A 27,345-nucleotide genomic window follows, 5' to 3' on the forward strand; every position below is an offset into this window, starting at 1 on the left:
TAACGTCCCTCGTTTCCAGTGGTTGGCAATTGTTCTTGCTAAGTATGGACAACGTACATTTGAAGGAAAAGTGCACTTTTTTTTCAAAACTAACAAGTTTTCTCAACACTAAACTGTGCGAGTTCCCAAGGTATTGCAGCAGAGAGGAGGCGAAAACTACTTTCACATCCCTGGCACGGCAAGAACGTTACCCTATGACTATTTGATCACATGATCTGAAGAGCTGCCAATCTGCCAATCAGGAAAGAAAATTACCTTGGTTTTCCCGCCAAATTTGTTCTCCCGGGAAGAAGCAAGTAGTGATCAGTTGGCAACTTTTCACAGAAATGTCTGGATTTGACGAGCGCCCGGTTTATTTCAGCGATGCTTTTGGTTCAGAGGAACAAGCAGATGAGCGAGAAGTCAACAGAATCAGTGCCAAGAAGCGATTTAGGGAGTTTATCCGTGAGTTCCACGAAGGAACTTTTAGCTACGCGTATCGGTGAGCAAAATGGCGCACTATAGCATGCTCTACGAAAGTTAATCTATAAGCACAAAATCATGCTTTGCCGTAGAATAACTGAGTTTTAAAGCCTATAAGTTTAAAAAAACATGTAGTACAGCTTTCTTAGAGTCGTTTATCTTCATAATTTGACAAGAATCAGGGTTTGTATTCTTCAATCTCGCCGTTGGTTTTTCAGCGAGGCTGCCATGTGCTTTGCTAACGAAATATTTTTCCCAAGTTCGATCGATCGTCTGAAATCAAATCTGCGTCGCTAATATATGTTTATCCTTTCTTTCTCGTTCAGTGATCAGCTTAAGAGACACTATAATTTGGGACAGTTTTACCTTGAAGTAGATTTGCAAGATTTGACGAGCTTTGATGAGCAACTTGCTGATAAACTCACCAAAAGTCCCGCAGAATTCCTGCCTTTAGTGAGTATACGTAGCTAACTTCCTGTACATTTAAGCAAAATTCGGATCTCTTCTTTGACTTATTTGTATTTAGCTCGTCCATTTCATTTTAACCCCCATGAGATCAAATTTCCTCGAACTTATGATTTGAAAGGGAAAGGCTCATCAAGAACGTTTCAACTAAATTTACCTGGAGTTGAACTTTTGAATCAGGGTGAAGTCTGTTTTGTTATCAGCTTATGCATCATGTTATTCCACTTGTAAATGTCACCCCAAGATTCCCTCCCCACTAAGAGAAAATCTTCCCACGACATTCTACAGTCCTATAGAATTTATTGGTACATCATGCCATTATCTTTTTGTTAACCCTTAATACACCCAAGATCTGATTAGTAATTCTCCCATCTCACTGCCATTCATTTTCCTTTGGTTTTTGGAGAAGCTTACATGAAAAAATTCTTTTTTAAGGCAATCATATCCCAAACTTTGTTAAAAAATCTGTTTTGTCATATTTAACATTCTATAGTTTGAAGATGCAGCAAAAGAAATGGCAGATGAGGTGACTAAGCCACGGCCTTTAGGAGAAGAGGAAGTACAGGATATTCAGATCACTCTCAAGTCTGAGGCAAACCCCATGAGTGTCAGGGAGCTGCGAGTATGTTTTTGAATTTCACTGGCTGCAATTCATTCCCATTCTTTCACGTACAGGCCTATTGATTCCTTTGAAGCTTTGGAGGCAATAACAATCACACCAGGCTAGTTGAAGCCTCCAGTCCTAAACTAGTGATAACTTCTTTATTTATTCCTTATTCCTAAATTATAATTTGCTTTATTTTCAGTCTGAGCAAATGGCTAAATTGGTAAAGATTCCAGGCATTATCATCAGTGCCTCTGCCATTCGTGCCAAGGCAACTAACATTACAATCCAGTGCCGTTCTTGTCGCAACACAATCTCCAACATTCCTCTAAAGCCAGGTCTTGAGGGATATGCAATGCCTCGCAAATGTCCAAGGTATAATCTGCCTCTCTGATCTTATGCCTAGGGAAAAATTTTTTTATTGGTAAAATGGGGCAGGGGGATCTTTACCTGTATTTTTAGGAGTTTAAAATTTTGTGATTTATGGAATTTAGAATTAAAGAGGGTAGGAGTTTGAGAGTATGCCATTCTTTTTAATTTTTAAATTTTTTTTTTCTTTCCCCTATCACAAAATAATGAGGGGGTATCGGCAGGTAGGGATGACAAATGAAACTTAAGAATGAAACTTAAGATCCCCTTCCTTGGGTAAACTCTGGTTCATACTGGCTTATTAATAGACTTTATACTTATTTTATGGGAAATCACCTCTTCACAGTTGTTTGAAGAATAATAGCTGACACAACAATCAGTGGATAATCAGTGCAGTTTACAATTTTCCTTCAAAACTAAGTGGATAAAATTGGGAAAAGCAGTGTAACTTTCAGTATTGAAAATGAGCTAGTGGTGGCAGGAAGCTTCAAGGATAATATAGCCACAAAAGATTTCTTTTCCCCCTTCAAACAGAACCTGCTCTGGGAAGTTTTACAGCTTTTTCTCTTAGTACTTTGTTATATCATGACAATGATTAATTACATCTGTGTTTGACAGTGACCAAGCAGGTCGCCCACCATGTCCTTTGGATCCATTTTTTATCATGCCTGATAAATGCAAATGTGTTGACTTCCAAGTACTGAAGCTGCAAGAATCTCCAGATGCTGTCCCTAATGGTGAAATGCCACGGCACATGCAGTTGTACTGTGACCGGTATGCACTTATCATTATAATTGTTGATACAAACAAACAAACTTAAAGGGCTAATTCTTTCAAGCTCATCAACAGCTGAAGATCAGTATGGCTTGTGAAGCAAGGGAAAGGGACTTTAAGCAAGATTGCTTCACTCAGAAATGTGTCTTGGGTAGATATAAGGATCTTCTTCTAAGAGTCTTGTATCCTGCCTTTCTCCCATTCTCTCGCAAGATCTCATCAGCAATTCTCCTTGCTGTCTTCCATACAATTCTTATCAAGTAAGTTTGGATAATTTGATGTTAGATCAACTAATAATCCCCTTGTTTATATGTTTCTTTATTCTCATTACTTGTCTGCTTGATATTGTAAGGAGAATTTCTGTCTTGGTCACTCATGGGAGTTAAAGGCTTATGCCCATCACAGCTCTTGCAAGTCTGTAATTTCTAGTTAACCCTTTAACTCCCAGAAGTGATTAAATCTAACCTCTCACTGCAATATGCTTACATTTTCCAATAAACAGGTAATAAGAATACTCAAATACTGAATAGAAGTTGCTGTCTTGATCTAACACCAAATTCTTGTAACTAATTTAAGAGGAAATATGTAGTAGCTGGAGGAGAGAATTGACTATCAGATCTGGGAGTTAAAGGGTTAAAGTTGGGCTTCATGTTATTTTTTTTTTTTTATTTCTTGAAGGTATTTGACAGAGAAGGTTGTTCCTGGTAACAGAGTCACGGTGATGGGTATTTATTCAATCAAAAAAGTTGCTCAAAAGGCTGACAAGGTAAGATGCTCAAAGTTGCAAATCAGATCTGAAGAATTGTACTTAATTGCTACACTGCCTGTAAAAGGGCCTCGGGGTATTGTCATAACAAGCAGCTGAAATAAGAAGACACATTACTGGGAAATATTTTTTACATGTTTCCTTTAGTCAGAGTATTTAATTTGTACTTTCACAATTAGTTAGGAACATAATCGATTATGTTTAAACTTGCTTCATTCAACCAGGCAGAAATAATTTCAGGTCATAAATCAAATTTTTCCTTACATGTTGAAAAACAGTTGAAGCAGCAATTTCAGTCTCTGAAACACCCAGCAGTGAAAGGATTTTGCAGCCGACACCTAACAATCCTCACCTTTCTTTTGTCAGGATCGTGATGGTGTGGGTGTTGGTATCAGGAAGCCATACCTTCGTGTTGTTGGCATTCAGGTGGATACAGAGGGTCCTGGTCGCAGCTCTGGGGCACCCTTGAATCCCTTGGAAGAAGAGGAGTTCAACAGATTTGCCAGCAGAACTGATGCATATGAGACAATAGCAAAAAGTATTGCGCCATTTATTTATGGAAGTGAAGATGTCAAGAAGTCCATTGCATGTCTGTTGTTTGGAGGGTCTCGTAAAAGGTGTGAGAGAAATGGTTATTATGGTACATAATGCCTGTGTTTTCCCAATTGCTCTTTGCTAACTGCATCCTAATATCATCCACAGGCTCCCAGATGGACTCACACGACGTGGAGACATCAATGTCTTGCTGCTTGGTGACCCAGGTACTGCTAAGAGTCAACTGTTGAAGTTTGTTGAGAAGGTTTCTCCTATCGGTGTGTACACATCAGGTAAAGGAAGCAGTGCTGCAGGATTGACAGCATCTGTCATGAGGGATCCTGTGTCACGTAACTTCATTATGGAGGGAGGAGCCATGGTACTCGCAGATGGAGGTGTAGTTTGCATCGACGAGTTTGACAAGGTAAGTAGCAATGAGACAAATTTGCTATGACGGACAGGTATCATCCAGTTTAGAAACCCCCATTAACCCTTCAACTTCCATGAGTGACCAAGACAGAATTTCTCCTTACAATATCAATAAAATATCAATGAGGTAAGTGATGAGAGTAAGGAAAAAATATCAAATTGGGGATAATCAGTTGATCCAATGCTAAATTCTCCAAACTAACATTGTAAGAATTGTATGGTTGACAGTACGGAGAATTACAAATTTGATCTGGGAGTTAAAGGGTTTAACCCTAAGAGTGACCAGCATCTAAGTTCTCCTTAAAGTAATAGTGCTGAGTCACTCGTTACCATTGTGAGAATATAGGAAATGATGGGTTATTTAAGAGGCTTTGATCGTTAAATAAATTCTCCTTGTCAGTACCAAAGGAAATGTATGAAGAAAAGTATGGAGAATATAGATTCTGATGTTAAGGTGATTTATGGTTTTGTGCTGTTATAGATGCGTGAAGATGACCGTGTAGCCATTCATGAAGCTATGGAACAGCAGACGATTTCAATTGCCAAAGTATGTCAATTGTAGAAAGTGTTTTAAGAAACTTTCAAAGACTTCTTGCTGATCAACTCTTTTTTTTGCAATTCTTTTATATCTTGTAGGCTGGAATTACTACAACATTGAATTCAAGATGCTCTGTGTTGGCTGCAGCAAACTCTGTATTTGGTCGCTGGGATGAAACCAAGGGAGAAGAGGTAGTCCATCTGATAACTACCTTCCATACTCTGTTTATATCTGTTATAATTTTTTTGCATAATAATGAATGTTTGCTGATGTCAGAAATTTCTTTGTTTGCCAGAACATAGACTTCATGCCAACAATTTTGTCACGTTTTGATATGATCTATATCGTCAAGGATGAACATGAACAGAATAAAGACATGGTAAGATATCACCTATAGTAATGTGTATTTCCAGAAAATATCCATACCCCCACCACGGAGGGAATTTCATATAGGACCCCCCCACCCCTTCGGATTTTCCATTTTGGGGTAGCAGTGGTAGCCCCCCCACCCCTCTGGAATTTCCAAAGAATTTTCTACCACCCCCTATACCCCCTGGAAATATAGTTTTTTTCTCGTAGCAAACAAAAAACAAGAGGGACGTGTGATTTTGTCGCGTGTATATTCGAGAGATGGCGTACACGCGCAAGGTAAACGTCGCTAACTAGCTTAAACTTAATGTTTGCTTTATTTTTAAATACAATACTTATCCTTAAACATTTAACACAATATTTTCAGTACACGAAAGGAGAAAAAAACTGTACAAGTCGCAACAAAACACTTTTGAACTGTTAAGTTTGTACAATGTACTGAGAAAATTGCATGCACTTGAAATGGAAACGTTCGAAATCACATTAAGCAACGTAAATTTGTACAAAATTTAGTCATAAATAAGAGAGCAAAAGAGAAAACCAAGTCAGCAGTAAGTTATTTTGAAATCATCTTTCCAAATTCCAGCCTCTAATGTAAAATTTCTTCACACAAGCATTGATTCTTGTTAACAGCGGGTCGATAATTTCGTCCGATTGTGAATAAACAAACCTTGGCTAGTTACCAGTCCCACACGCATATATACAAAGCCCTGGATCCTAATGTTTCTCAATGTTACTATCAACTGTTTTCGACTACGGTACGACTGTACTTATCATTCATTGTAACATCGCAAGCAAGTAAGCCATAAAGAAATCGTCAAGTCTCCTACACATTATGATGCAACAGAATTAAGCTCAGTGCAGATCAAAATTAAGAGATGGCTAGAGTCAATAAGGGGTAGCGAATGGTAAATTTATGCGAAACTTTGTGAGACGGCAAGACCAGCGTTTTTTTTTTTTTGCGAGACCGAAACTTTTTGAGTGTTTTAATTGCGAGACCAATGTTAAGACCCCAAAACGGCTTTGCAAACAATTCGAGACTGTGAGACGTTTGGAGTCTTTTGAACCGCTCAAAAAACGAGACTGCAGGATCTATCTGTGAGATTTAACTTAAATTTTAAAAAAACAGCATCAGACAGTTATTTGTAAATTTTACGAACGCGAAACGTGTTATGACCGAGGAAAATCCCTAGGTAACCACTCCTGTTGGTTGTAATCTTTGGAGACTGGTAACGAGTAATGGCGGCTCCGTTCGAAAAACAAAGTGATTCTCTTCTTTATTTGATGTTATTTATGTTCCAAAGCGCTATAAGGATAAAAGAAAACTTTCTTTGGCTGCAGAACTGTTAGAAGCATTGTAATTTAACAACTTAAACTTCAGAATGTCCTACTAAAGTAGGCAAGTGGCGCCAATTGACATACAAAGAAAGTCGATCGACTTCCTACCCTCTGGATGAAAATTTCGCCTCTTACCCCCATCCCCTCTGGAATTTCCTGGGACTTTGACCCCCCCACCCCTCTGGAATTTCCAATTCCCTCCGTGGTGGGGGTATGGATATTTTCTGGAACCACACAATGAAAATTATGATTTAACCCTTCAACTCCCAAGATCTGATTGTTAATTCTCCCCTCTAACTGGTACACAATTCCTTGTAAATAAGTTATGGGAATTTGGTGTTTAGATCAAGGTAACAAGTTCTTCCTGATAAGTTTGAGTATTCTCATTACCTGGTGGCTGGATAATGTACAGATATTGTAGGGAGAAATTGCAAGTTAATCACTTGTGGGAGTTAAAGGGTGAAAGTATGAAGGGTCATCCTTATACTGTTGTGTACCACTCATGTTCAAATGAATGAACTAATAAAAGATTATTGTATATGAAATACTATTATACACTGGTGTAAACAAAATCATTCTATAATTTATGAGGTTGGACATCAATGCTAGGTTCTTATTAATCTTACAAGAAGCTTGAGAAAATGTGTTTTTTTCCCTTCCAATTCCTTCTGTCAGCGCCTTGCCAAACACGTCATGCAAGTTCATTTGAATGCCGCTCAAACAGGACAAGCACAAGAGGGAGAGCTGAGCCTGAATTTTATAAAGAAGTACATTGGTTACTGTCGGAAGTATGTCATCAGCTTGCTTGAGATATTCTGTGGCTTCATCTGTGTTTCTTTATGTAGTGTTGCTCAAGCCAACTCTGTTTTTATATTTTAATAGCAAATGTGGCCCAAGGCTTTCTGAGGAAGCTGCTCAGATGCTGAAGAATCGCTATGTTCTCATGCGAAGTGGAGCGCGAGATTATGAGAAAGATGCTGAAAAAAAGATCAACATACCTATAACTGTCAGGTACGGATTTCAATTATATTTAGTGGAAGTAGACTTGTAGATTAAGATTTAAATACTGGTAACTTAATTTGTATCCATCTTTCAGACAACTGGAGGCAATCATCAGAATTTCAGAGTCACTGGCAAAAATGAGGTTACAACCATTTGCTACTGCAGTGCATGTTGAAGAAGCCCTGAGGCTCTTCCAGGTGTCAACTCTGGATGCTGCCATGTCAGGCAGCCTCTCAGGTAAATCACAATTTTAATAGATCAGCAGGGACAAGTGCCCACTAGGTTGAAAGGTCAGGGTGTAAGGGCTGGTTTAGTCATTCCCATAGAAAAATCTTGAGCCTGATAGAGCCCAGAATTCAGCCTAAATACTGTTTGTAGATCCAGACATTGGCATAACGAGAGAGGGAAAAATTTTTTTGGCTCCCTACTAATAATGAGCTTGATAAATTTAACACTCTTGTGTGGGCCATGACTGTAGTAGATGCAAGTTGTTGTAGTTTAGCTATTTAAAAGCAATTATTGATAAACACCTTTCAGGAGCTGAAGGTTTTACACCTGAACAGGATGTTGAGGAAGTTAGACAAATTGAAAAGCAAATAAGGAAGAGATTTGCCATCGGCACTCAGGTAATACTTATTGTTGGCATGATCCTGTCAAAAGAGCACTCCATAAGTTAACAAAACTATTGATGTTTCCAGTGTACCACTCCTAATCAAATTAGGACTCAAATTCTTGAAGAGGTTTCAACGCTGTAAGGTGAAGAACGTTTTTCAGCAATTACTTCTTTTTAAGATAATTTATCAGGCCTTTTGTCAGGTTATTATATTACATTAAACCAGCAATATGCATCAATTACCTGCTATTTTTAATCTTAGCTATTAATATTAATAACTGCTTCCTTTTTCTGGTAGGTTTCAGAGCAGAGAATTATCCAAGATTTTGCCAAACAGGTAGGTTCAATCAACATTTCTGTTTGTTGTAAAGTTAACATTACTACTGGTTTTATTTTGACTTGATGAACAAGTTTACAGCAATAAAATTGTCTACTGATAATGCCTATTTTTCTTTTCCTGTTGTTTTCACAGAAATATTCTGAACGAGCAATCCACACAGTTATTTACATAATGCTGAGGAGAGGAGAGCTTGAACACAGGTTTCAAAGAAAGGTTCTTTACAGAGTGAAATGATCAAAGCCAATTCTGAGAACTCTTTAACTCCGACTTCACCTCTGGCATTTACAAGTCTTTATGGGGCAAGTCAGAATCTTGTGCAGTTTCTACAAGCTCTCAGCATTTATTAAAAATTTTCTTGTGTACAAAAATGTATCTAAGCTGTCCAGAAACGAAAAGTTTGTATTGCATCTCTTCAAATTGTGTTTTGAAGTGTTCATGTGTAAGGAGTGCTGCATGCATGTTAGTGGATGAAAATAAATGGTAAAGGTCAAAAAATTTTTGATTAGTCTGAATCTAAGGGAGTCCAATGTTTTGCATTAGTCCTCTTACAATTGGGTTCAGGGAGACACTATACTTTCAAAGTGCATTCTCTTCACCCAGGTGTGTTTATTGAAAGCAGATAAACCTGAGGAAATACAGAGGGTAACCATGCATTGACATGGCTTACTACCCACTGAGGGGTAAGTTACCATACACATTGTTGCTTCACATTACAGAAAGGGGGGAAAGCTTTCACAGGATGGGACATCTGTCTTGTTTAAATTAGAAATCAGTTTAGCTCAGCTGGAACAAAATAAAAGAAAGCCTCAAAACACAAGGACCTAATTTTTTCCATTTCTCTCACACTCGGCAGATCAAATACTGGAAAATAACAAATAGAGTTTGTTGAAAAATCTTTTAATTCCTATACAACTCAAGGAGAAATCAAAGAATGCTGTTGCCAAGTTAGAAGTGTTTTTATTGTTACTAGTTCTCTCTAGTGTTTGCATCTACAAAACAGTCCTTTGTACTGGTTCACATGGAATACTTAGAGTACAACTTGAGCTTGAGTATGCTCCTACAAAGTCACACAATCTCTTTGTCCACATCTTTGAGCAAGGAGTTTCAGAGATTGAGAGAAGTCACAGAGTTGTTTACAAGGAAGCTTTAAGTATGCAATTTACAAATCTTTAACAATGTATTTTAGACATTCAACTGGGAAAGAAGAAAATCATCCTTTTAACCCTTTCACTCCCAAGATCTGATTAGTGATTCTCCTTACTATCTACCATACAATTCCTATGATGTTAGTTTAGAGAATTTGGTATTGGATCAGCTAATGATCCCATGATTGATATTCTTCTCTATTCTCATCACCTACCTGCGTGATATTGTATTGATATTGTAAGGAGAAATTCTGTCTTGGTCACTTGTGGGAGTGAAAGGGTTAAAGCTATCAATATCTCTCTTTTCTCTTAACTCTCTAACTTCCAGTGGCAATCAACATGAAACTTAACATCCAACACTGTCCAGCACACAGGTAATGAGAATGCTTATAAAGCAGAAGCTGTTCTCTTTATCAAACACCAAATTCTCATTACTAATTTAGGAAATGTACTACAGTTACAGGGGAGAATTAACAAACAGACCTTGGGCATTAAGGGCTTTACCTCGGAAACACTGACAGTAGCAAAAAAGCACACCATCTTCAGTCTGTATTGAAGACAAAGTCAAAATTTACTTCTCTGGCAATCAACTCTGCCTGCAATACAGGCTATCTTGCCTTATGCAATTTAGTACAAGGCTCACCTACAAGGAGCTCAAGTTATATTGTTACAAGTTTTAGCATTCAAAACTTTGAAAAGTAGATTCTAACATGGAGTTGCTCTTGGATTTACAATCTACAAAAGTTACATTCTGTGGTTGAAATAAAAATTTCAGTACATGTAACTTCATCTACTTTATGAACATAACTGTGAAACTAAATTTAACACAGACAGGCAGATCAACCACAATCTATTACTGTTTTCATGAAAAAAATAATGATTGCAACATTGAACCAATAACTTATGTTGAAGTACTCAGACTGTAGTTGAAACCTTAAGATGGCTCATGACCACATCCTTTATCCTTTGTTAAACTATTTATCAACTGTGCAAATTCCTTTTCTGCTAATGAGGTGGAAATACATGTAGCATCCAATATTTCAGGTGCATCAGGACTATCCTCTTTGGAAAACACACAGACTTTCAGAATCAATCATGATCTGTACCAGTAACTGCTACTGCTACTTCATTTTTTCACAACTTAAGTTACAGATTTATGTGCCTCATTTGCCCATTATATGAATAGAATTACAACAGAAATATATACCAAGTAAACTCAGTATAGTCCTGTTTGATGGCAACAAAATTTTAATTAAATTATCTATTTTTTGCACCTTGAAATTCAGTTGTAGGTTTACAGAGGAATAAAACTGCAACATCTAATTTGTGCTGTGATCAAAAATAACTACAAACTGAAATTGTAACTTCTAGGAAAGAAAAAACCTTCCAGAACTCTGACTAAAAGTGAATAGATAAGCAGCCAATAAATTTAAGGCAGAGGGCTTAGAAATGGCTGGTTATCTTTCCACATCATTATCATGAACATCACACTCAAAGCTATCTTTCAGTTTTAACTCAATTTCATCTACCACTGACTTTGTGAAGAAACTGCTAAGTGTGCTAAGTGCACTGTTTAACTTTAAAAATTCCTGAACCTTGGCCAAGAAGCTTCACTTTTCTCAATCAATTATAAAACATTTTAATGCCAGACAAAACACACAAACACACGACAAACTGAATTTCAGATAAATAAGTAAAAGGATAAACCAATTGTCTGGCAAATGTACTCTGTTTAAGGTAAGCTAAAATAATTTTATCACAAATAACTTGTGAATGATCTACAGACCATTCCATTCTGAGAAACTGCAGTAAACATGGTATCTACAACACCAATAGGAGGAGTTGACTTTTTGCCAAAAATAAACAAAACTATCTCAGTATTGAGGAGGATTTGATAACTTGTATCACAAACAACAAGTTTAGAGTCCTTTCAGTAGAAGAAGCAAGGCTTGCTAACTAAATCTCAAGCCTATTTCTTTCCTTTTGTTTTTGGTGGACCTCTTGGAGGTGTGACAGGTCGGCCAGAGTTTAATCCACCATACTGGTACTTGGCTTTCTTTTCTGATGGCTTCAAAATCTGAGGGAAAAATGCAAAACTTTACAATTTCATTCTATTCCAAATGGCATCATCATTGTGTCTGTCCATGCAATATGAGATATTAAACAATTAACTTCATAAAATGTGATGAAAATGCTATAGTAGTTTAGTAGTTTTGAAGTCTTGAAGGTTTACATGGTATCAATGATTTCAGTTATGATAGCAGCAATTGACAGGGTCATTTGACATCACATATTTGTTTCTGCTTTGTTTGGTTTTTCCTGGCGACTAATATAGTATTTCTGGTAACCAATGTGAGGCCAGAAAATGGTAAACCTTGCATGGCTTGGGGCTCTGAATGACGAACTTACATGTACCTTTTGTATACAAGGTATGAAATGCGAGTGACACTTTTCTTGACTTGAATTGTACTCAAAATACTCTACTGGTATGCCTGTACATGTGAAATCTTAAATCAAATATCAATTTGTAACGACCTAATGGTTTGCAGTGCAAGGCAAGTGGTTGTAACAAAACAACAAAATGTGCCAAATTGACAGATAAGATTGTGCTTTTCATACCTGGAAAGAACACATCAGGGTTTCATCCACACTCATCATTCCACCTGCATTATCAAATTCTCCACAGTAATTGGGTGCTGAGAACAACGTAACTAGCTGTCTTTTGGCAAAAAATTCATAGCCATCTTCCACAACCTAAAGAGAGACCATGATTAAAAACTGAAATTTGTTACATAATTAAGAAACAGAGGGCAATTTATAACTGAATAAAGGGGGTAAGTTTCTAAAGAAACTGTGGTGCTGTGTTACCACAGTTTGCTAATCAACTGAGTTGATAATGTAAATTGGCCAGTGTAAAAAGTTTCTAAACCTGACTTTCTGAGTGCTAGCCCTTCTATCAGAGTGAAACATAAAGGATTGAAACTCAAAACTCAGCTTTAGAAACTCTTAACAGTGGCCAATTTATATATTTTGCTCAGATTGTACAACTTTCTGCTGTGAACATGTACAGTGTAATTCCAAACCTTACCTGATGAGCTCTGCATATGAGATCTAGGTCATGACGGTTTAAGAATTTGCTCACTACATCAGCTCCAAATGTAAAGGAAACTCCTCTATCATTTTCACCCCAGCCATTTGTGTCTTTGTCTGGGTCTGACCAAAGTAAGTCACAAAGAAGACCTGTGGGTATATAGGAAAAAAAAATCAGTCAGTGAGGGAAAACTGAAGGAAAAGATTCAATTTAGAAAAAGAAAAGGTAGCTTATGAATACACTGTTGTTACCCAGGAGAAAAGTGAAACTTGTACACAATTAAGTGCTAATAATGTTTACATTAAGTTAAGAAATAAGTGGCTCCATATCTCATGGAGCAGATTGAACTCTTGAATAAGCAACAACATTGTTTCTTTTAGGTCTGTTGTCTCTATAACATAAATCTATTCACTTCTTACCAGTGTCTGGAACATCTGTGGGCCTCATGATTCTTCTAATCTGTTCCATAGACTGTAAATCTGGTGAGAGACCTGCAAGCAAACAGATAATGAAAGCATGCAATGTAAGAAAACAGATGTGAACATAAACCATAACAAATAAACAAGAGGCTGAGATAAGGTTATGAAATCAAAACCTCAAAATATTAAACAATACATTTCTGTACTTTAATGTGTTTTGAGTTTAGCAGACTGAAACAAATCTTTGCAGTTCAAGAAGACTGGAGTTTTCGCTGGAGACTAATGTTTTCAAATCTCCATTCAAGCAGAAGAAAATTGAAGAGAAAAGAAAAGAAATATTTTTAAATTTTCAAAGATGTGGGATAATAAGAAGTAAAGTTATATAGAGGATAAGTCATAGATAGTTAGATGTAGTTCCCACCCAAAATAAACAATACACTTTTATTTCAGAATACATACATCAGCCAAGAAAATTATCATTGATTTATGATCATGACTCTGATTAAATCTCTACTCACCCCCGTGGCAGCAAAAGATCTTTTCATCCACTATAGCAGCGATTGGTAAACAGTTAAAACAGTCGGTGAAGGTTTTCCACAGCTTGATGTTATACCGCCTTTTGCCTGTGAAATACAACACAAAGCAATTTCATTTAGCCAATAATGGCACTCGATCAAGATTATTTTTGGAATTAAAAAACTACAAAATTTTTGAGAAGACTTCATTCAACCTCCTTTTCAGGACCCCATTAACAACATCACCATAGAAAGAACCATTTACAAAGAAATTAAAAGAAAAAAGGTAAAGAAAGGTAAAGAAACATCCAAAAGTGGTAGCACAAATCCAGCCACAGGGATTTTCCAGAGGGGTTGAACTACATATATCAGTTCCCATGATCCAAAAATTATGTTGCAGAAGAATAACTCTGACATTGAAATTTATTTTCAACCGATTTGCTTTGCCCATACTCACATTCATCATAGAAGCCGTATATTCTGTTAATGCTAGCACATTCATGGTTTCCTCGCAACAGAAAGAAGTTTTCTGGATATTTGATCTTATAGGCTAACAACAGACAGATGGTTTCCAAAGACTGTTTTCCTCTGTCCACATAATCACCCAAAAACAGGTAGTTTGCCTCAGGAGGAAAGCCTCCATATTCAAATAATCTTAAAAGATCTGTGTATTGTCCATGAATGTCACCTGCAAAATAAGAAGATAAAATTTAAAAAAAGCAATTAGACAAAACATGCTCCTGATCCAAGTTAGTTTTAACGTAAATGTCACACCACGAAATGTGAAACTGAGACACAAGATTGCTTTTTTTGATTGATTACCCCTCCTTTAGATTAGAAAGTGCTGTTTGTGTAATTCATCTGTGTCAAGAAATGATACTTAACATTCAATAAATTGTCATTGAAGTATTGCTCTTTCTCAAGCCCTCTGTGAGAGGTGTGCTAACACATACACACGTAACTACATATAGGCAACATCAGACCTTAATATTGCTAGAAAAGATGAATAATGATGTGCTTTAAGATATCAAGTCTTTAAAAACAATACCTATACTGAGGATTTACTTATAATTCTTCAACATAAAACTGTCCCTCAACCATAAACTTCTTGCTCCAGAATTTTGAAATGCTAACCAGAATTATTCACACTAACACACATAACATGGTAAACTTACTGTTCAATAAAACTACATATGCAAAGGAAAATTTCTTTGTCTGTATCATAAACATGTAACTCTGTTTTGGTTAAACATAGAGACAGTGATGATTAATCCCAACCTTTCACATTTAAGTGATGTACAACCATCAAAACCACCAATGACAATATGACCTTAAAATATCTTTCTTGTTGTACTTTTGTGACTAAGCACAAACTAACCTAAACTAACCCTAACACCCATGTTATTGATTTTTTGATTAATGATTTTTTTCCTCTCTTCAGAATATTAAACAATATAGATGCATCTGCCAGGAGCAGTTTCTAGTGATTCTGTAATTCCGAAAGAATTCATATGAGAACAGAATAGCTTGCAGGTACTATTGAAAACGGATGGAAAATGAAAGTACAGCAATTTGTGATGATCAAACAAGATTCCAATAACATCTTGGAGAATCATGCTGTCACCGTACCTAGATTTCGATATAAACAAAATTCTGATGTACGGCGGCTAGTATGTTATTTTCAAGTAAAGACGTGTTTTCTTCTATGAAACTCCTGTTCTCTTTTTCGCCTGTTTAAGACAGGCCCTGAACAATTCGAAAAGCGATCTTGAAACTCATGACGCAATGTTGAAGGGAGATAAGTAAGTACCATAGTTTACGTTTCTGTAAACAATATCAAGTTACACGGAATTATTACCGATCTATTATTACCATGACAAAAGCATATCTACTGCAACTTCCGTACAATTAGTCGCTACAGTAAAATTTATTTGCATTTAGCAAAGAACTCTCGCAACGTTACAAGAAGTCGATGACAACAGCAACCTTTTTTTTAATCAATTTCGGTCTCTTCCTCTTAATTAAAAGCCTACACCCGCGGTTCAATTCTTGTTGCCTGTCCAAAATCTTGGTCTATAGTTCTTCCTGAGAAATGTAAAAATATTCGTACCCGAAGGCATTTATTCGTAATCTAGGAACAGCTTGATTTTCTGAATTAAACTTCATTTGTTCCCTGACAGTTTTTTATTGCACCTTGGTATGAACTTGCTTACTCGAATAATCAGCGATTTAGCAGCGAAAAAAAGAGTTCATCGAGAGTTATCATCGAAAACTACATACCAAAGACACAAAATAAACGAGATCATGTCAAATTAATAGATCAAACTTAAACTCGGGAACTCCCGAATAAAATATCCAATTCACGATCTACACGAATAGACGGGAATATTTGTAATTCAGGTAAAAAAAAAAAAAATAACGTGGTATTTTTACACAGCTTTCGAAGAATATCAACACGATAATTTTTCAGTGAACAAGACCAAAGCATACCTTGATAAGTTCGTTCATGTTTGTTTGTTAGAAGTCCTCGTCAGGCTCGAAAATTACAAGCGCAGATGAATATTTCACTACGTTTTTGCGTTTTGATGATCAGAAAGTACGAATTACTTATTTCAAGTCTTTTTAATATATTTCCCTGGTTTGAAAATTCCTCGAAGTTCCTCGAAGTAAATCAGAGGTTTTAGGAGCTGCAAAACAAAGTTAGTTCAGGACTAAGGTCAACGAGATGATTTCAACACATGCAAATCGTCGATCATTACTCCGTCAAACACAATGCCGATCTTCTAGAAACAGACCGACACGAAAATTTTGAGTACGTGATCTAATATAAAAGAAATAGACTTGGAGAAGCAGTGAACAGCCGACCAGACAAGGCGAGTAATAAAGCTGAAATGACATGAAAAATCTACGCTACGCGTTCCAACTCGGCATTGCTCACTGACTGCGGATCTGGTTCTTAGATAAAGACGTCCAGTAACACTTGATTAAATTGCAAAGGGCTTCAGCGGTTCACCATAGCCTACTTACCGCATATTTTGAGAGGAGCTTCCAACTCCAGCAAAATGGGTTGGTTCAAAAAGATTTCCCTGGATCTAAGACACAGTCCACGGACTTCCGATTCTGCTAGTTGAACACTCTTTCCTGGTCTTCCGCGAGCTAAGAAAATAAAGGTAACGTTTATATTTCATCTACACGAGGTGAAGGAATTAGAAAAGATTACAAAGAATTTAAACCTTCTAACAAGCGGGATATTATGCTGTCCACATTCAAGTCGCCCTCCGCCATATCAACTACCAAATAATTTTTAGTCAACGACAGTTTCTGGAGGTATTTTCCTTATTAGGAACTATTTTCCGTATTTGGTAATACTACCCATGTGACCATCAGACAAGTCCAAGATGGCGAACAAATTGGCAGCATTTATGTGTAGAAGTTGTAATCGCTTATGGAGTTCTTTTAGTCTTCAAAATCTCCCATTTAGGCTAACATTTGGAACATTACAGATACAAAGGTAATTAAATAGCTTAATAATTATAAACTAGTGGCTAAACAAGGCTGCGTGATCAGTCAGTAAGGGTATTCTCTTCAAATATACACAGTTTTTTATCGACAACTCATGCAAAGATTTTTTAACTGAAAGACCTATTGTCATTAGAAAAAAAAATTTCTTTATGAACATCACTTATGGTTTTCCTTTAGATGAATTCCGTTTAGTTGGAGAACATTGTACTTTGAATTCATGAATGATCTCACACGACTGCACGTCATTGATGGACTGTTCCTAGCTCACGTGCAATCTATCAACTGATGTGACTGCACGTGAGCTGCAGAGACAAAGGTAGCAATTCTAACCCTTTGAGAAATTTGGTTGAGTTGCATTTTCAAGAGAAACAATTGATCGCAAGTGAAATTTTTAAAGGACTGCTATGTCATTGCTATTGCCGATAATGAAGACCTCTCTTCCATGCCCTCCTTAATTGCACCCTACGTCTGTTTTACTCAGATGTTATGTAATCATATTAAGATGCAATGAATCTGCCATTAATTTTAAAGTTTTTCTTGCTTCATTGATGTCTGCTGTTTGACAGCAGACATCAATGTTGTTTGTTGTTTGATGTTTGATGTTTGCTGTCTGGTTCCTCATTCATTTATTGTTTTTAATATTATTTTTTTGCGCACACACTTTTTAACCTCATTGCTATGTGGGAGACCAGCTAAAACTTTGCCACATGGGAGGGAGGGGGGGCTTGAGGGAAGTTTGGACAGAGTTTTACTGCGTAGGCCATTCAAATCTGACCCTGTTTGGAGAAAAAATGGTTTATGACAAATAAGAGAGTGCCAGACCCTCTTGCAACCTGAAACTTCTGATGCAGACAAATTTCTTTGTTCAAATTTTGGCATATTGAAAGTGGCAAGAGCTTTAAAACACCAGGTTGACTTAAAAGTCAAGCAGGAAAATTTGAAACTAAAGCTCTTGAAATTTTCTCCAAGGCTTCCTAGTGAAAGACAAGATTTATGTGATTGAAGAAGAACTTTATTATGATGATGAAGTTAAGACCCAATTTGAGAGATTTCAAACATTTGGAGAGCCAAAAATATTCCATGGGTATTGTACTACAGAATACAAATTTAATCTATAGCTTGCTTAATAAACTCTTTTTTTTTTTCACTCAGAAATTTATGCAGCAAAGCAACAGATGCAAAGGAACAAATAGATAGAGAGGAACACCTTGATCCACCTGCACATTTATTGCAGAGCCGTGGAATGGGAACTCCTGTACTCAAGGAACACATACCAGGTAGGGTGCAACCTCAGTTAGTGACCATATCCCTGCTGTACATTTATTCTTGTGTTAATCTCTTTGTGTCGACCTCCATTTTACATCAGCAAAAGCTACTAAAGTGTGTCCCAAATGCCAAAAAATAACTTTAAGAAGCTTCAAGCCTTAAATAGCTACAACACCCTTTGTGGTTGCTTCATTCTCCTCAGTTCAGAACTGTGATAAGCCATTGGTGCACTGATCGTTTAGTCTGACACACTCCCTTTTTTGTTTTTAATCTGTTTCTTATTTTAACAGTGCACCCTGAAGTGGCAGAGATCCTAAGGAAGTCCAAAGGTCAACTAGTAGACGGCAAATGGCACAAGCCTTTGTACAATGCCAGAGCGTTAGCAGCTTTAAGAAATGAATATATAGCTAAAGGCTTCTATTGGCCAGAGAGACCAATGCGTGACAGGGGACTGGATAGAACGCCAAAAGGACACAAGCGAGAAATTCGAAAGGAGGAAAGGTGAGTTATTATATTTTTCATGAACCCTTTACACTCTAACATCAGTATGCATATTCTCCATACTGTTCTCTAAACGTTTACCAAGTAGCTGACAAGGAGAATTTGTTTAACAATCAAGAGCCTCTTAAGTTGGTGGTCATTTCCTTTATTCTTGTTACCTTAACATGTGATTCAGGGCTGATATTGTAGGGAGATATTTGATGCCAGTCACTCTTAGAGGTCAAAGGATCAAAGTAATATTTTATCATGTTGTATGAATGTCTGAATGCAAGTAACTTGGTGAAGGACTTTTGTTCATAGTAGAGACTGATGTTTTGACAACTTCAATGGAATTCAACATCAGAGTCAAGTGATGACAACTTCCAACTCCAATGATGACCTCTGCATAGGTTGTTAAAATGTCAGTCACTACTAGGGACAACATTCCTTCCCAGGAGCACTCTCACCCAGACAATCAGACAATTATGCTCCTAAGGTCAAACCGTTTACCCTATTGTGAAGTTTAAAACTACTCCTGTCATCTCAAAAATACTGAATTTATTCTTCTTAAACTTCCTTTGAGATAAATTTTTCATTTGATTCCCTTATTCAAAAGCGGAGCTTAAGGGAGTTTGTCATGGTTGATGCAAGTGTTTAATTTGTAATTGGAGTGAATTTTCTCCATCCTTGAATATTTTTGTGGCTTTTTAGTTAAGCTTTCCTGTTTTGCCGATCTGCCCTTCCGTAAGACTGATATTTTGCACGTCTCAGAAAACGACTTGAAAGTTTTACGCCCAGCTCTCTGAAGGGAAGAGATAAAAAAACAAGCTATAACACTGCTGGCTTTCTACTCACTTTTTAGGCTAGCAAGAATTGCGGAAAACATGGCCAAGATGCCAGAAATTGTCGCCGATTATCGTGAAAGGATGCGAGAAAAGAGAGCCAAATTGAAAAAGGAAAAAGAGGAGGCGAGACTGCGGAAAATTAATGCGCAGAGGCTTGGTTACGATGTAAGAGATCCTCGAGCCCTAATGGCGATGAAAGGGGAACTTGCCGACTTAAAGCGGAAAAATAGATGGAAGAGGCCAAAGAAAGTGAAACTGGGAACAATTGCGTAGATGAAAAGTTATTTGAGGTGTATGAGTAAAGGGTTATCTTTCCAGACAATTTGCTTTTATCAATTGAGTCGATAGAGCGCTTTTTGATTGAGTGTCGTAAAAGCAAAATCAATGTAATCACGACTGTCAATCATAGGCAAGAGAATAACTGACTAAAGCGCGGGAAAACGCGGGCGACCAAGTCGTGATTGCTTTCAGTTTTGCATCTGATTGGTTGAGGGAATAGCGCAAGTTTTCTGGAACTATCACATAGCTAAGTAAAGCAAAACCAATGCAATGTCGGAGTACTTTCGACACTCAATTGAAGATTGCCATCGTAAAGGGATTCTTAAGCTGACGTTTTAGCGTAATCGTTATGACGAAGGGCTTGTAATGCCCCCTACCGACGCAGCACCACAGTTTCTTGAGAAATTCACTTCCTTTATTTATGTGTTATCTCTCCAGTTGAGTTACATCGACATTAAGACTTAATCTATAGGCGCTAACCGTTAGTCGAAGCAGACCGACGAGATCCTTTCCCTAACTTTCAGATGAAGTACATCTGATAAGTGAATGCAATTAAAGAATGGTATGGTTATTTTCGTGAGTACCCTTTGGCGAATTCGCGCTTTTTCTCATTCAATGCTTTGATGGCTTGCCTTGGTTGCATATCATAATGCATTAATGTCGGATCATTCTACCCGATGAAAGAAACAGTAATTTGCAAACGTGATTGTCATCCTCTGTTTTTACTAAAATGTTGAGGTATTTCCATCTCCAACACTTCTGGTCGCTTTTATGTTACGTAAATATCAGCGAGCGCGCTTAGATGCTATTTCGGTTAAGTTAGAAGTTCAACCCAAGACAGGCGAGAAGGACATAGAAAGTCTGCCCGCTTTATTGAATACATCCCTCCTTTCACCACTACTTCTGGTTTAAAATGACAAAAGTTTTGATAGGGAAACATGCTCTTCTGCTGCATTGATACTTGCAGACTCGCCGAGATATGTATGCATAAGCGACAGAAGAAGAAAATTAACTTGTACCCGTAAATCCTGAATTTCCTTCTATTTTCTCTGCTACAAACCGGGAACGAGCCAATGTTTTGATAAAACACAACAGTCTTGGCTGAGTTTATTTCATTCACAAAACGGATGTCGGTATCAATTTAAGGCTACATATTAAGATAATCGGTTTCTTAACAGGACAGTATAATATACAGATTTAGCCAAGCCTAAAAGCGGAGCTTGCATTTTTTTTCCCGCACGTCTCAAGGGCACAACGCCTTGCCCGGGCCAGGACTAGAACTCAGGTCGTCCGACTCAGAGCCCAGTGCACTGACCACTGGACTACCGGACAAAGCCGTGGTACAATTGAGCACGCATGTTAAAAGTAGCACCTTGTACGGTCGTATGGTCGTACAACCAAATTTTTTCGGCTTGATGGGTTACCACTATTTTGTATAATTATGGGGCTACGCTCTACGAGCTCCGCTATTATGTGTAAAAAAAAAAAAAAAACAAAACAAATCAAGAAAAGGAAAGAAATAGCAGAGCTAATGATGCCAAACAATTGGCCGCTGACAAAACTTCATCCGAACATTTTCCTCATCCTGGTCAACGAATTTTTAGATCTCTACTTTCTGTTCTAGCCACACATCTGGCGCGCTGTATTTGTGTGTAAACGCCATTGTGTTTCTTTAACCAGTAGCTCTCGGGGTTGCAGATTAGATGTCTCTCACCTAGTAACACTCAACGGCGGCATTTTTCGTTCATGCAGAGGTAATCAAACACAATCCAAAGTGTAGATGTATTCAAGATCAGTATAATGGCCTAGAGATTCTTTTTGTCCTCTTGTGGGTGCTTTGTTATCCCAGCCGCTCTCTTAATCTTATCAAACCACTGAGCAATCTCTTCTTCCATGGTACTAAATAGCATGGTCACCAAGACAAGACCCACGATAATGTACCCACCAAAGAACACCGTGTGGTGCATGTTCTGCGGCACATAGTCCCCGAGACCTGAAATACCGAAAATCAACAAAAGAAATGACATGCAAGTCAAAACTATGCCTTAAAACTTGAGTTCTAAGGCATTTAATCCGCTGTCTCTCAGTAAAAAAGAAACACTGTGTAATCGTCAGTTTATCGATTCGAGTCAAGGATCAGAAGACAGAATTATATTTTTAGACGTTTTATGCTTTAGATCTATTTGTTCTCTTCGAAGGGCTGTGCTTTGTTTTGGTACCAAGTGTATACAGAGCCTTTCGATTCTATGTCGTAAAACTAGAGTATTATTAAAGACCAAACAGGCCATGAGGAAATACATGTGTAGCTAATATGTTGATAAGAATTAAAAAAAAAAAATAACGAAACTGCCACACCGGCCAAGTTTTAAGTTTCGAACCTGATTGTTTTGAGAGTTCTCTAATGCGTGTTTCATTAATAGAGAACGACATTAACAACAACAACAACAACAATTTGGGATCCTGTTGTTTCAAGAATTTTGCTCTCAGAAAAAAATGCATGGACCCCTCGTACCCTCCCCTCCCCCCGATCCGCCACTGTTTTCTTACCTATCGTTGTCAGAGTCACAAAGCAATAGTAGAACGCTTCAAACAGCGACCAATCCTCCCACAGGGAGAATAGCAGTGTACCAGCCGCTAGATAAGCTACAGTCATGCTCAGTACGCTCTTGAAAGTAAGGTTACCCTCTTGGTTGACTTCACTTGCCAGCGGTTCAGAGTCAAAGTCGTCTTTCTTATGTGTTTCTGCCACAATTTTTCTCTTTCGCTTCTCATAGGTGGAGTGAAAAAATTGAATCACGCTGGAAAAAAAAAAAAGAAAAAAAGCAGTAGAACAATTGGCATTAAAACGGTAGTGATAAATGTCGAATAAAATATATTTACTTTCAGAGAACGATTAAACGTTGACTTGGGAAGAGCTAAAATCGAGAAGAGGTATCAGTTGAGTACTGTTGTCGGCGTCAATTAAATCCCTTTTGTACAGAAAGATCCAATCTCTTTCTGTACGAGCAAAATTGATTTGTTCAACTCAAAACGAAGGGCTCAAAGAACCAGATTGGCATGGACGCGATAACGCGCGAAAATTACTTCTTGTTCAAATATGCAACACTTGCATGTGCGAGAGGATGCCAAGACATACTCACTCTTTCCTTCCTAGCTTCCTAATCGTAAACCACAGAATAGAGTCAAAAACTTCAAATAACAAAACTTTGTTTTAAGGGTTTCAAAAAAACAGTAACAGAAAAAACAATGGTTGACGATTCGTCGTCCATCATCGAAATTAAGGTGATAATAAGGTATATTAAGGTAAATATGAGGACATAAAAGTAACTAACCCGGTTATTAGAGATCCTACACTCACGGCAACTACATTGAACAAAGGTATTCCAACAAATCCATACAGAATACAGAAAATACGGCCAGAGGTGGACATCGGGGTAATATTGCCATAACCTTAAGTGCATAAGACAAAAATATTAATTCAGCGGGATTTAATTATTCTTCTACGTGTTAGTGTAAAACAAACCAACATATAAAATGGTTTGATTTATTCCCTGCAAGTCCCTTTTTCCTCGTTGTGATTTTCAGCCGAGAGGATAAATCCAGCAGACTGAGTCGAGCTCCAGTCTCACACGCAGCCGCGTAGCGCGATCAAACCATTGCAAGGCAGTGAAAGAGACTTCGGATAGCAGGTGTTTACTGGACTTAATTTACTTGTCGTAACTAGATTTTTTTTTCAGGCTTCCTTTTCTGCAACCTACGAATATGCCTTCTTTAGAGCTACTACATGAGTGTCATGTGGTCGTCGAGAGTCCAGCTGGCGAGAGGTCTGTGAATTTGGCGCCTGGCATAACAAATCACTTTTTGTCCAAGACCTTTAACAGATCTCCCGCTGGCCGCTCAACTCTCGTGGGTTCCTCACAAAGCTCCTTTTCTTTACCCCTATGTCCCTCTCCCTCGAACCACTTCCTCACTTCCCTTCCATCCCCTCCCTCACTTTCCCTTTCAGATGCCGGACAACCACAGTAATTTGAATTTCAGATTAGGTGAAATGCAGCTCAACTTAGCTCCCGCGCGAAAGCCTTAAAGCAAATGTAAATTTTTAAGCGACACAAAAATAATCAAGAAGAAATAAAAAAGCTCATTGAAAGGAAATTCAATAAAACAGTTCTAGATCCCTTTACCGATAGTAGTGAATATTGTGCAAGCGAATAACCACGACTCATCTAAGCTCCATTCTGCAGAAATGGACGACTCCGGATTAAAACCTTCTTCGTATAAATCCAATTTGTTTTTCGCTTGCACAGACCACGCGTCAAAGTCAAGATCTTTTCCACTCCACAGGTCCACAAGTAATTCATCTCTCGAAATTCCTGGCTGGCCGTCTGATACTGACACACGTTCAGTAGCCTCGAATTTCCTAAAAACGAACGCTCCGAATAACCCATACATGATTAAAATTCCGACTAATACAGTGTTGTAAGCCATGTGCGCCCCAAACACTCCTAAAGTCCTCATGATTTGAACCGTATGAAGCGCAAGAAAGCTAAAATTCTTATATCTGTAATTTTATCCTAAACTGGACTGTTTTTATTTTTACCTAATTCAAAAGCTTACTTATTATGCAAATCGAAGACGACTCAGATTTAATAATTCATGATAACTACAATGCTTTGTCTGCGATTTGAACAATATCCAAAACAGGTCCGGAGTGCGTATAGTCTAGCGGTTATCGACCAAAATTGTTCAAATTAATGATAAAAGCATGAAACTTTGTCACAACACTTATGACCCTAAGACTAACATTTTTTGATATAGGGCCAATCCAAATTAACTTCTGGTGACGAGAACCACAGATATCAGAAATCGCTAACATGGAAACGAGGCTAAGAATTAAAAAAATCCTCTTTAACAACATTGCTTGGGGAAATTTGCGGCAAAAGCCTTCAAACATAACAACCGAGTCATTTTCTGTCTATTCGTATTCATCTTATGCTATTACGTGACTATCCTCTATAATATTTATCATAATGTTTGGCTGCCCTGCGGTTAAACGTTAAATATACCTGTTTACGTAATTTTCTGAATCACGATTGGTAAAACCTGTTTACCTTAGAAATATAAAGCTTACGTCTTTGGTTGACTTGACGTTCTCCTCCGTTACTTTAGTAAAATTAACCAGCTATAATAAATAAGCTTTGGTTAACAGATTTGGGATACCTGTGGTAAATCGTTCGGCTAAACTTCTCTGAACGGCGCTTTAGGTGAAATCCTAAAATGTTCTCCTATCTAACCAAAATTCAACAAACGATTGATATAATGCCTAATTCTTAGTCGATCTACTCTAGTCGTTAGTGACACCGTTGTAAATAGTTATGGCTGTTGGCAGTTGCCGCCACAGTTGCACAAACCAGTGCATGCCAAATTAGCTTTTAAGCAATAGCATCGTCCCTTACATGAGGCTCTGCATCCACATCGAATAAGTTCGTGACAAGATTCCTTTCCTTGAGGTAGAGCTTTCCAGAATGGTGACCATGAGTTGTGGAAGCACTTTCTGACGAAGGAGGGTTTGGCCTCATACGTAGCCTTCTTGGAACACTGCTGTTTTGACGTGCTGCTCAAGTCATGCTCTAGTGGGAGGGATACTGTCTAAGCTTCTAGACCTCTTTGAAAAGAGCTTTTATTGCTCCTCGTTTACTTTCGTAAGGCTGTTTTACGGTCATATATAGGGACAACAAACCTCTCAAGCACAGCCATGCACTCCTCTGTGATCTCTTGGGGTGATGCTTTGAGGACTTTTAGCACTGGTGTCAGTTGAGAAAACAAGTTCCACACATCCCAAGCCGTTTTCTTTCCACGCCCTCTAAAAGACGAAACAGTATCACACCCAGTTGGTGCATGGAACATTGGTAGGGTCGAGGCTTTATCAGGACCCAGGGACATTGTTATGGTAAGTGCAAGGATATTCTGTACATTCTTTCCAGACCCAAAGGTGATCCAGAGTTCATCTCTTGGAAGAGTGCTAGCCACTGAAATAGTAAGTACAACATCTGTATCGTTGTTTCTAATTCTATTTCATCAATGTCCCTTTGAGGTTGTATCGAATACATGGACCGTAAGGCCACTATCTTCCTCTTCATGTGTGCAAGGCGCAAGTAAGCTCATCTCCGTTCTTTCAGTACTCGATAGGATACCCTCATCATAGATAGAGTAGGTGCTCTGACCCTCGAGAACCTTCAGTGAAACCACCTTAAATAATATGAATATAAATATTTGTGATTAAACCACTCGCAGAAAGCCTTTCTAGTCAGCAGGAATTCTTGTTGATGCTAGTATATTGCGCCTTTGTCCAGAGCCTCTCTTTTCTCGCAATGATCTCTTCATTAAATCATCCTGATAGACATCCCAGATTAAATCAGCCCTTCTCGCCGTTTCCAGGTGTTTTAGGATGTAAGGGGCGTACACGGTACTTAAGTATTCATCAAACGTGCGTGCTGTTCTTGGCTGTAGCATCTGCACAATAGCAGTTCCATCAAGAGTAACTACATCAGCGACTGGTTGAGTTGCGATCTCTGCTGATGTGCTGGGTAAACACAGCGCCAAGTCTGCCTTCTGTCCTCCTCTAAGCTGACAAAGCTGCGAAAGAGGTGGCGGCCATGGTTGGTTCTCATACTTGAAGAAATCTTCCGTGTTTCCATCACGAATCTGACAAGCTATGTGAAGTCGCAAGAATAAGACACAGTCATCCCTCAAAACTTCTACTTTCGTCTTTCACGGTCTCCCTTTTCGTCGACGTGAAAGTGGGAAGATTATTCTTCTTGAAAGTTTGTGACAAACCGCTCATTGGCAAACTAATTGAACTGTTTCTCACCAATTTTTGTAACACTGCGAACAGTTTTTACCACCGTATCAACCATATTATCCCAGATATGAATCGCCATCAGGTTTCCTCCTTCCTCTAGGGAACGGGTTGCCAAGTTCTTGAATGAAGATAGTGTATTCAGTCCGTCTTAATGCTTTCTGGATACCTGACTTCTGCTCATGATGGTCATTTTCCTCTGTTTGATTGTTGCTACCTTCGAACTCTTGAATCATCCTGGAGAGCTCAGGACCAGCCACCATCCATCTTCTCAAAGCTGATGGATTCTCTGTGAGATCAACTGCGCCTCCTTCCCCTATAACA

The 27,345-nt window shown here is 38.0% G+C and overlaps 4 protein-coding genes and 1 pseudogene across 4 annotated transcripts; 2 read left to right on the top strand and 3 right to left on the bottom strand.

Moving 5' to 3' along the window:
- The first annotated feature begins 285 nt into the window (after window positions 1–285).
- On the top strand, window positions 286–9,113 carry LOC131780096 (DNA replication licensing factor mcm5-A-like). Its single transcript, XM_059096713.2, has 17 exons — window positions 286–481; window positions 789–915; window positions 1,421–1,549; window positions 1,734–1,906; window positions 2,519–2,674; window positions 3,353–3,440; window positions 3,807–4,057; window positions 4,143–4,398; window positions 4,885–4,950; window positions 5,040–5,132; window positions 5,237–5,320; window positions 7,324–7,436; window positions 7,531–7,659; window positions 7,745–7,887; window positions 8,188–8,276; window positions 8,562–8,600; window positions 8,736–9,113. The coding sequence occupies exons 1-17, from the start codon at window positions 327–329 to the stop codon at window positions 8,835–8,837; spliced, it is 2,193 nt and encodes a 730-aa protein (XP_058952696.1). The 5' UTR covers window positions 286–326; the 3' UTR covers window positions 8,838–9,113.
- Window positions 9,114–9,540: 427 nt separating this feature from the next.
- LOC131780097 (serine/threonine-protein phosphatase PP1-beta catalytic subunit) lies at window positions 9,541–17,114 on the bottom strand. Its single transcript, XM_059096714.2, has 8 exons — window positions 17,007–17,114; window positions 16,801–16,929; window positions 14,231–14,461; window positions 13,777–13,881; window positions 13,259–13,330; window positions 12,837–12,988; window positions 12,368–12,502; window positions 9,541–11,825 (listed from the first exon to the last, which is right to left on the bottom strand). Exons 1-8 carry the CDS (start codon window positions 17,056–17,058, stop codon window positions 11,718–11,720), a joined length of 984 nt encoding a protein of 327 aa, XP_058952697.1. The 5' UTR covers window positions 17,059–17,114; the 3' UTR covers window positions 9,541–11,717.
- A 31-nt stretch (window positions 17,115–17,145) lies between these two features.
- LOC131780084 (uncharacterized) lies at window positions 17,146–20,854 on the top strand. The gene is made up of 4 exons (XM_059096702.2): window positions 17,146–17,284; window positions 18,448–18,572; window positions 18,852–19,062; window positions 19,904–20,854. The coding sequence occupies exons 1-4, from the start codon at window positions 17,172–17,174 to the stop codon at window positions 20,157–20,159; spliced, it is 705 nt and encodes a 234-aa protein (XP_058952685.2). The 5' UTR covers window positions 17,146–17,171; the 3' UTR covers window positions 20,160–20,854.
- Window positions 20,855–21,014: 160 nt separating this feature from the next.
- Window positions 21,015–24,713, bottom strand: LOC131780095 (TWiK family of potassium channels protein 7-like). Its single transcript, XM_059096712.2, has 4 exons — window positions 24,347–24,713; window positions 23,498–23,615; window positions 22,713–22,963; window positions 21,015–22,158 (listed from the first exon to the last, which is right to left on the bottom strand). The coding sequence occupies exons 1-4, from the start codon at window positions 24,678–24,680 to the stop codon at window positions 21,971–21,973; spliced, it is 891 nt and encodes a 296-aa protein (XP_058952695.2). The 5' UTR covers window positions 24,681–24,713; the 3' UTR covers window positions 21,015–21,970.
- An 822-nt stretch (window positions 24,714–25,535) lies between these two features.
- On the bottom strand, window positions 25,536–26,675 carry LOC136282620 (uncharacterized; annotated as a pseudogene).
- Window positions 26,676–27,345: the final 670 nt, after the last annotated feature.

This window comes from Pocillopora verrucosa, chromosome 7 (genome assembly GCF_036669915.1).
Source record: "Pocillopora verrucosa isolate sample1 chromosome 7, ASM3666991v2, whole genome shotgun sequence".
Taxonomy (NCBI): domain Eukaryota; kingdom Metazoa; phylum Cnidaria; class Anthozoa; order Scleractinia; family Pocilloporidae; genus Pocillopora; species Pocillopora verrucosa.

Coding starts and splice junctions, on each gene's coding strand:
- LOC131780096 (XM_059096713.2), top strand. CDS start 327: ATGTCTGGATTTGACGAGCGCCCGGTTTATTTCAGCGATGCTTTTGGT. Junction 4,951..5,039: donor AGACGATTTCAATTGCCAAA/GTATGTCAATTG, acceptor TATATCTTGTAG/GCTGGAATTACTACAACATT. Junction 8,277..8,561: donor GATTTGCCATCGGCACTCAG/GTAATACTTATT, acceptor TTTTTCTGGTAG/GTTTCAGAGCAGAGAATTAT.
- LOC131780097 (XM_059096714.2), bottom strand. CDS start 17,058: ATGGCGGAGGGCGACTTGAATGTGGACAGCATAATATCCCGCTTGTTA. Junction 16,930..17,006: donor AATATCCCGCTTGTTAGAAG/GTTTAAATTCTT, acceptor TTATTTTCTTAG/CTCGCGGAAGACCAGGAAAG. Junction 13,882..14,230: donor ATACGGCTTCTATGATGAAT/GTGAGTATGGGC, acceptor TGTATTTCACAG/GCAAAAGGCGGTATAACATC.
- LOC131780084 (XM_059096702.2), top strand. CDS start 17,172: ATGGCGAACAAATTGGCAGCATTTATGTGTAGAAGTTGTAATCGCTTA. Junction 17,285..18,447: donor GGAACATTACAGATACAAAG/GTAATTAAATAG, acceptor TTTTTCACTCAG/AAATTTATGCAGCAAAGCAA. Junction 19,063..19,903: donor GAAATTCGAAAGGAGGAAAG/GTGAGTTATTAT, acceptor CTCACTTTTTAG/GCTAGCAAGAATTGCGGAAA.
- LOC131780095 (XM_059096712.2), bottom strand. CDS start 24,680: ATGAGGACTTTAGGAGTGTTTGGGGCGCACATGGCTTACAACACTGTA. Junction 22,964..23,497: donor GTAGGATCTCTAATAACCGG/GTTAGTTACTTT, acceptor TTTTTTTTCCAG/CGTGATTCAATTTTTTCACT. Junction 22,159..22,712: donor TGTGACTCTGACAACGATAG/GTAAGAAAACAG, acceptor TCGGTATTTCAG/GTCTCGGGGACTATGTGCCG.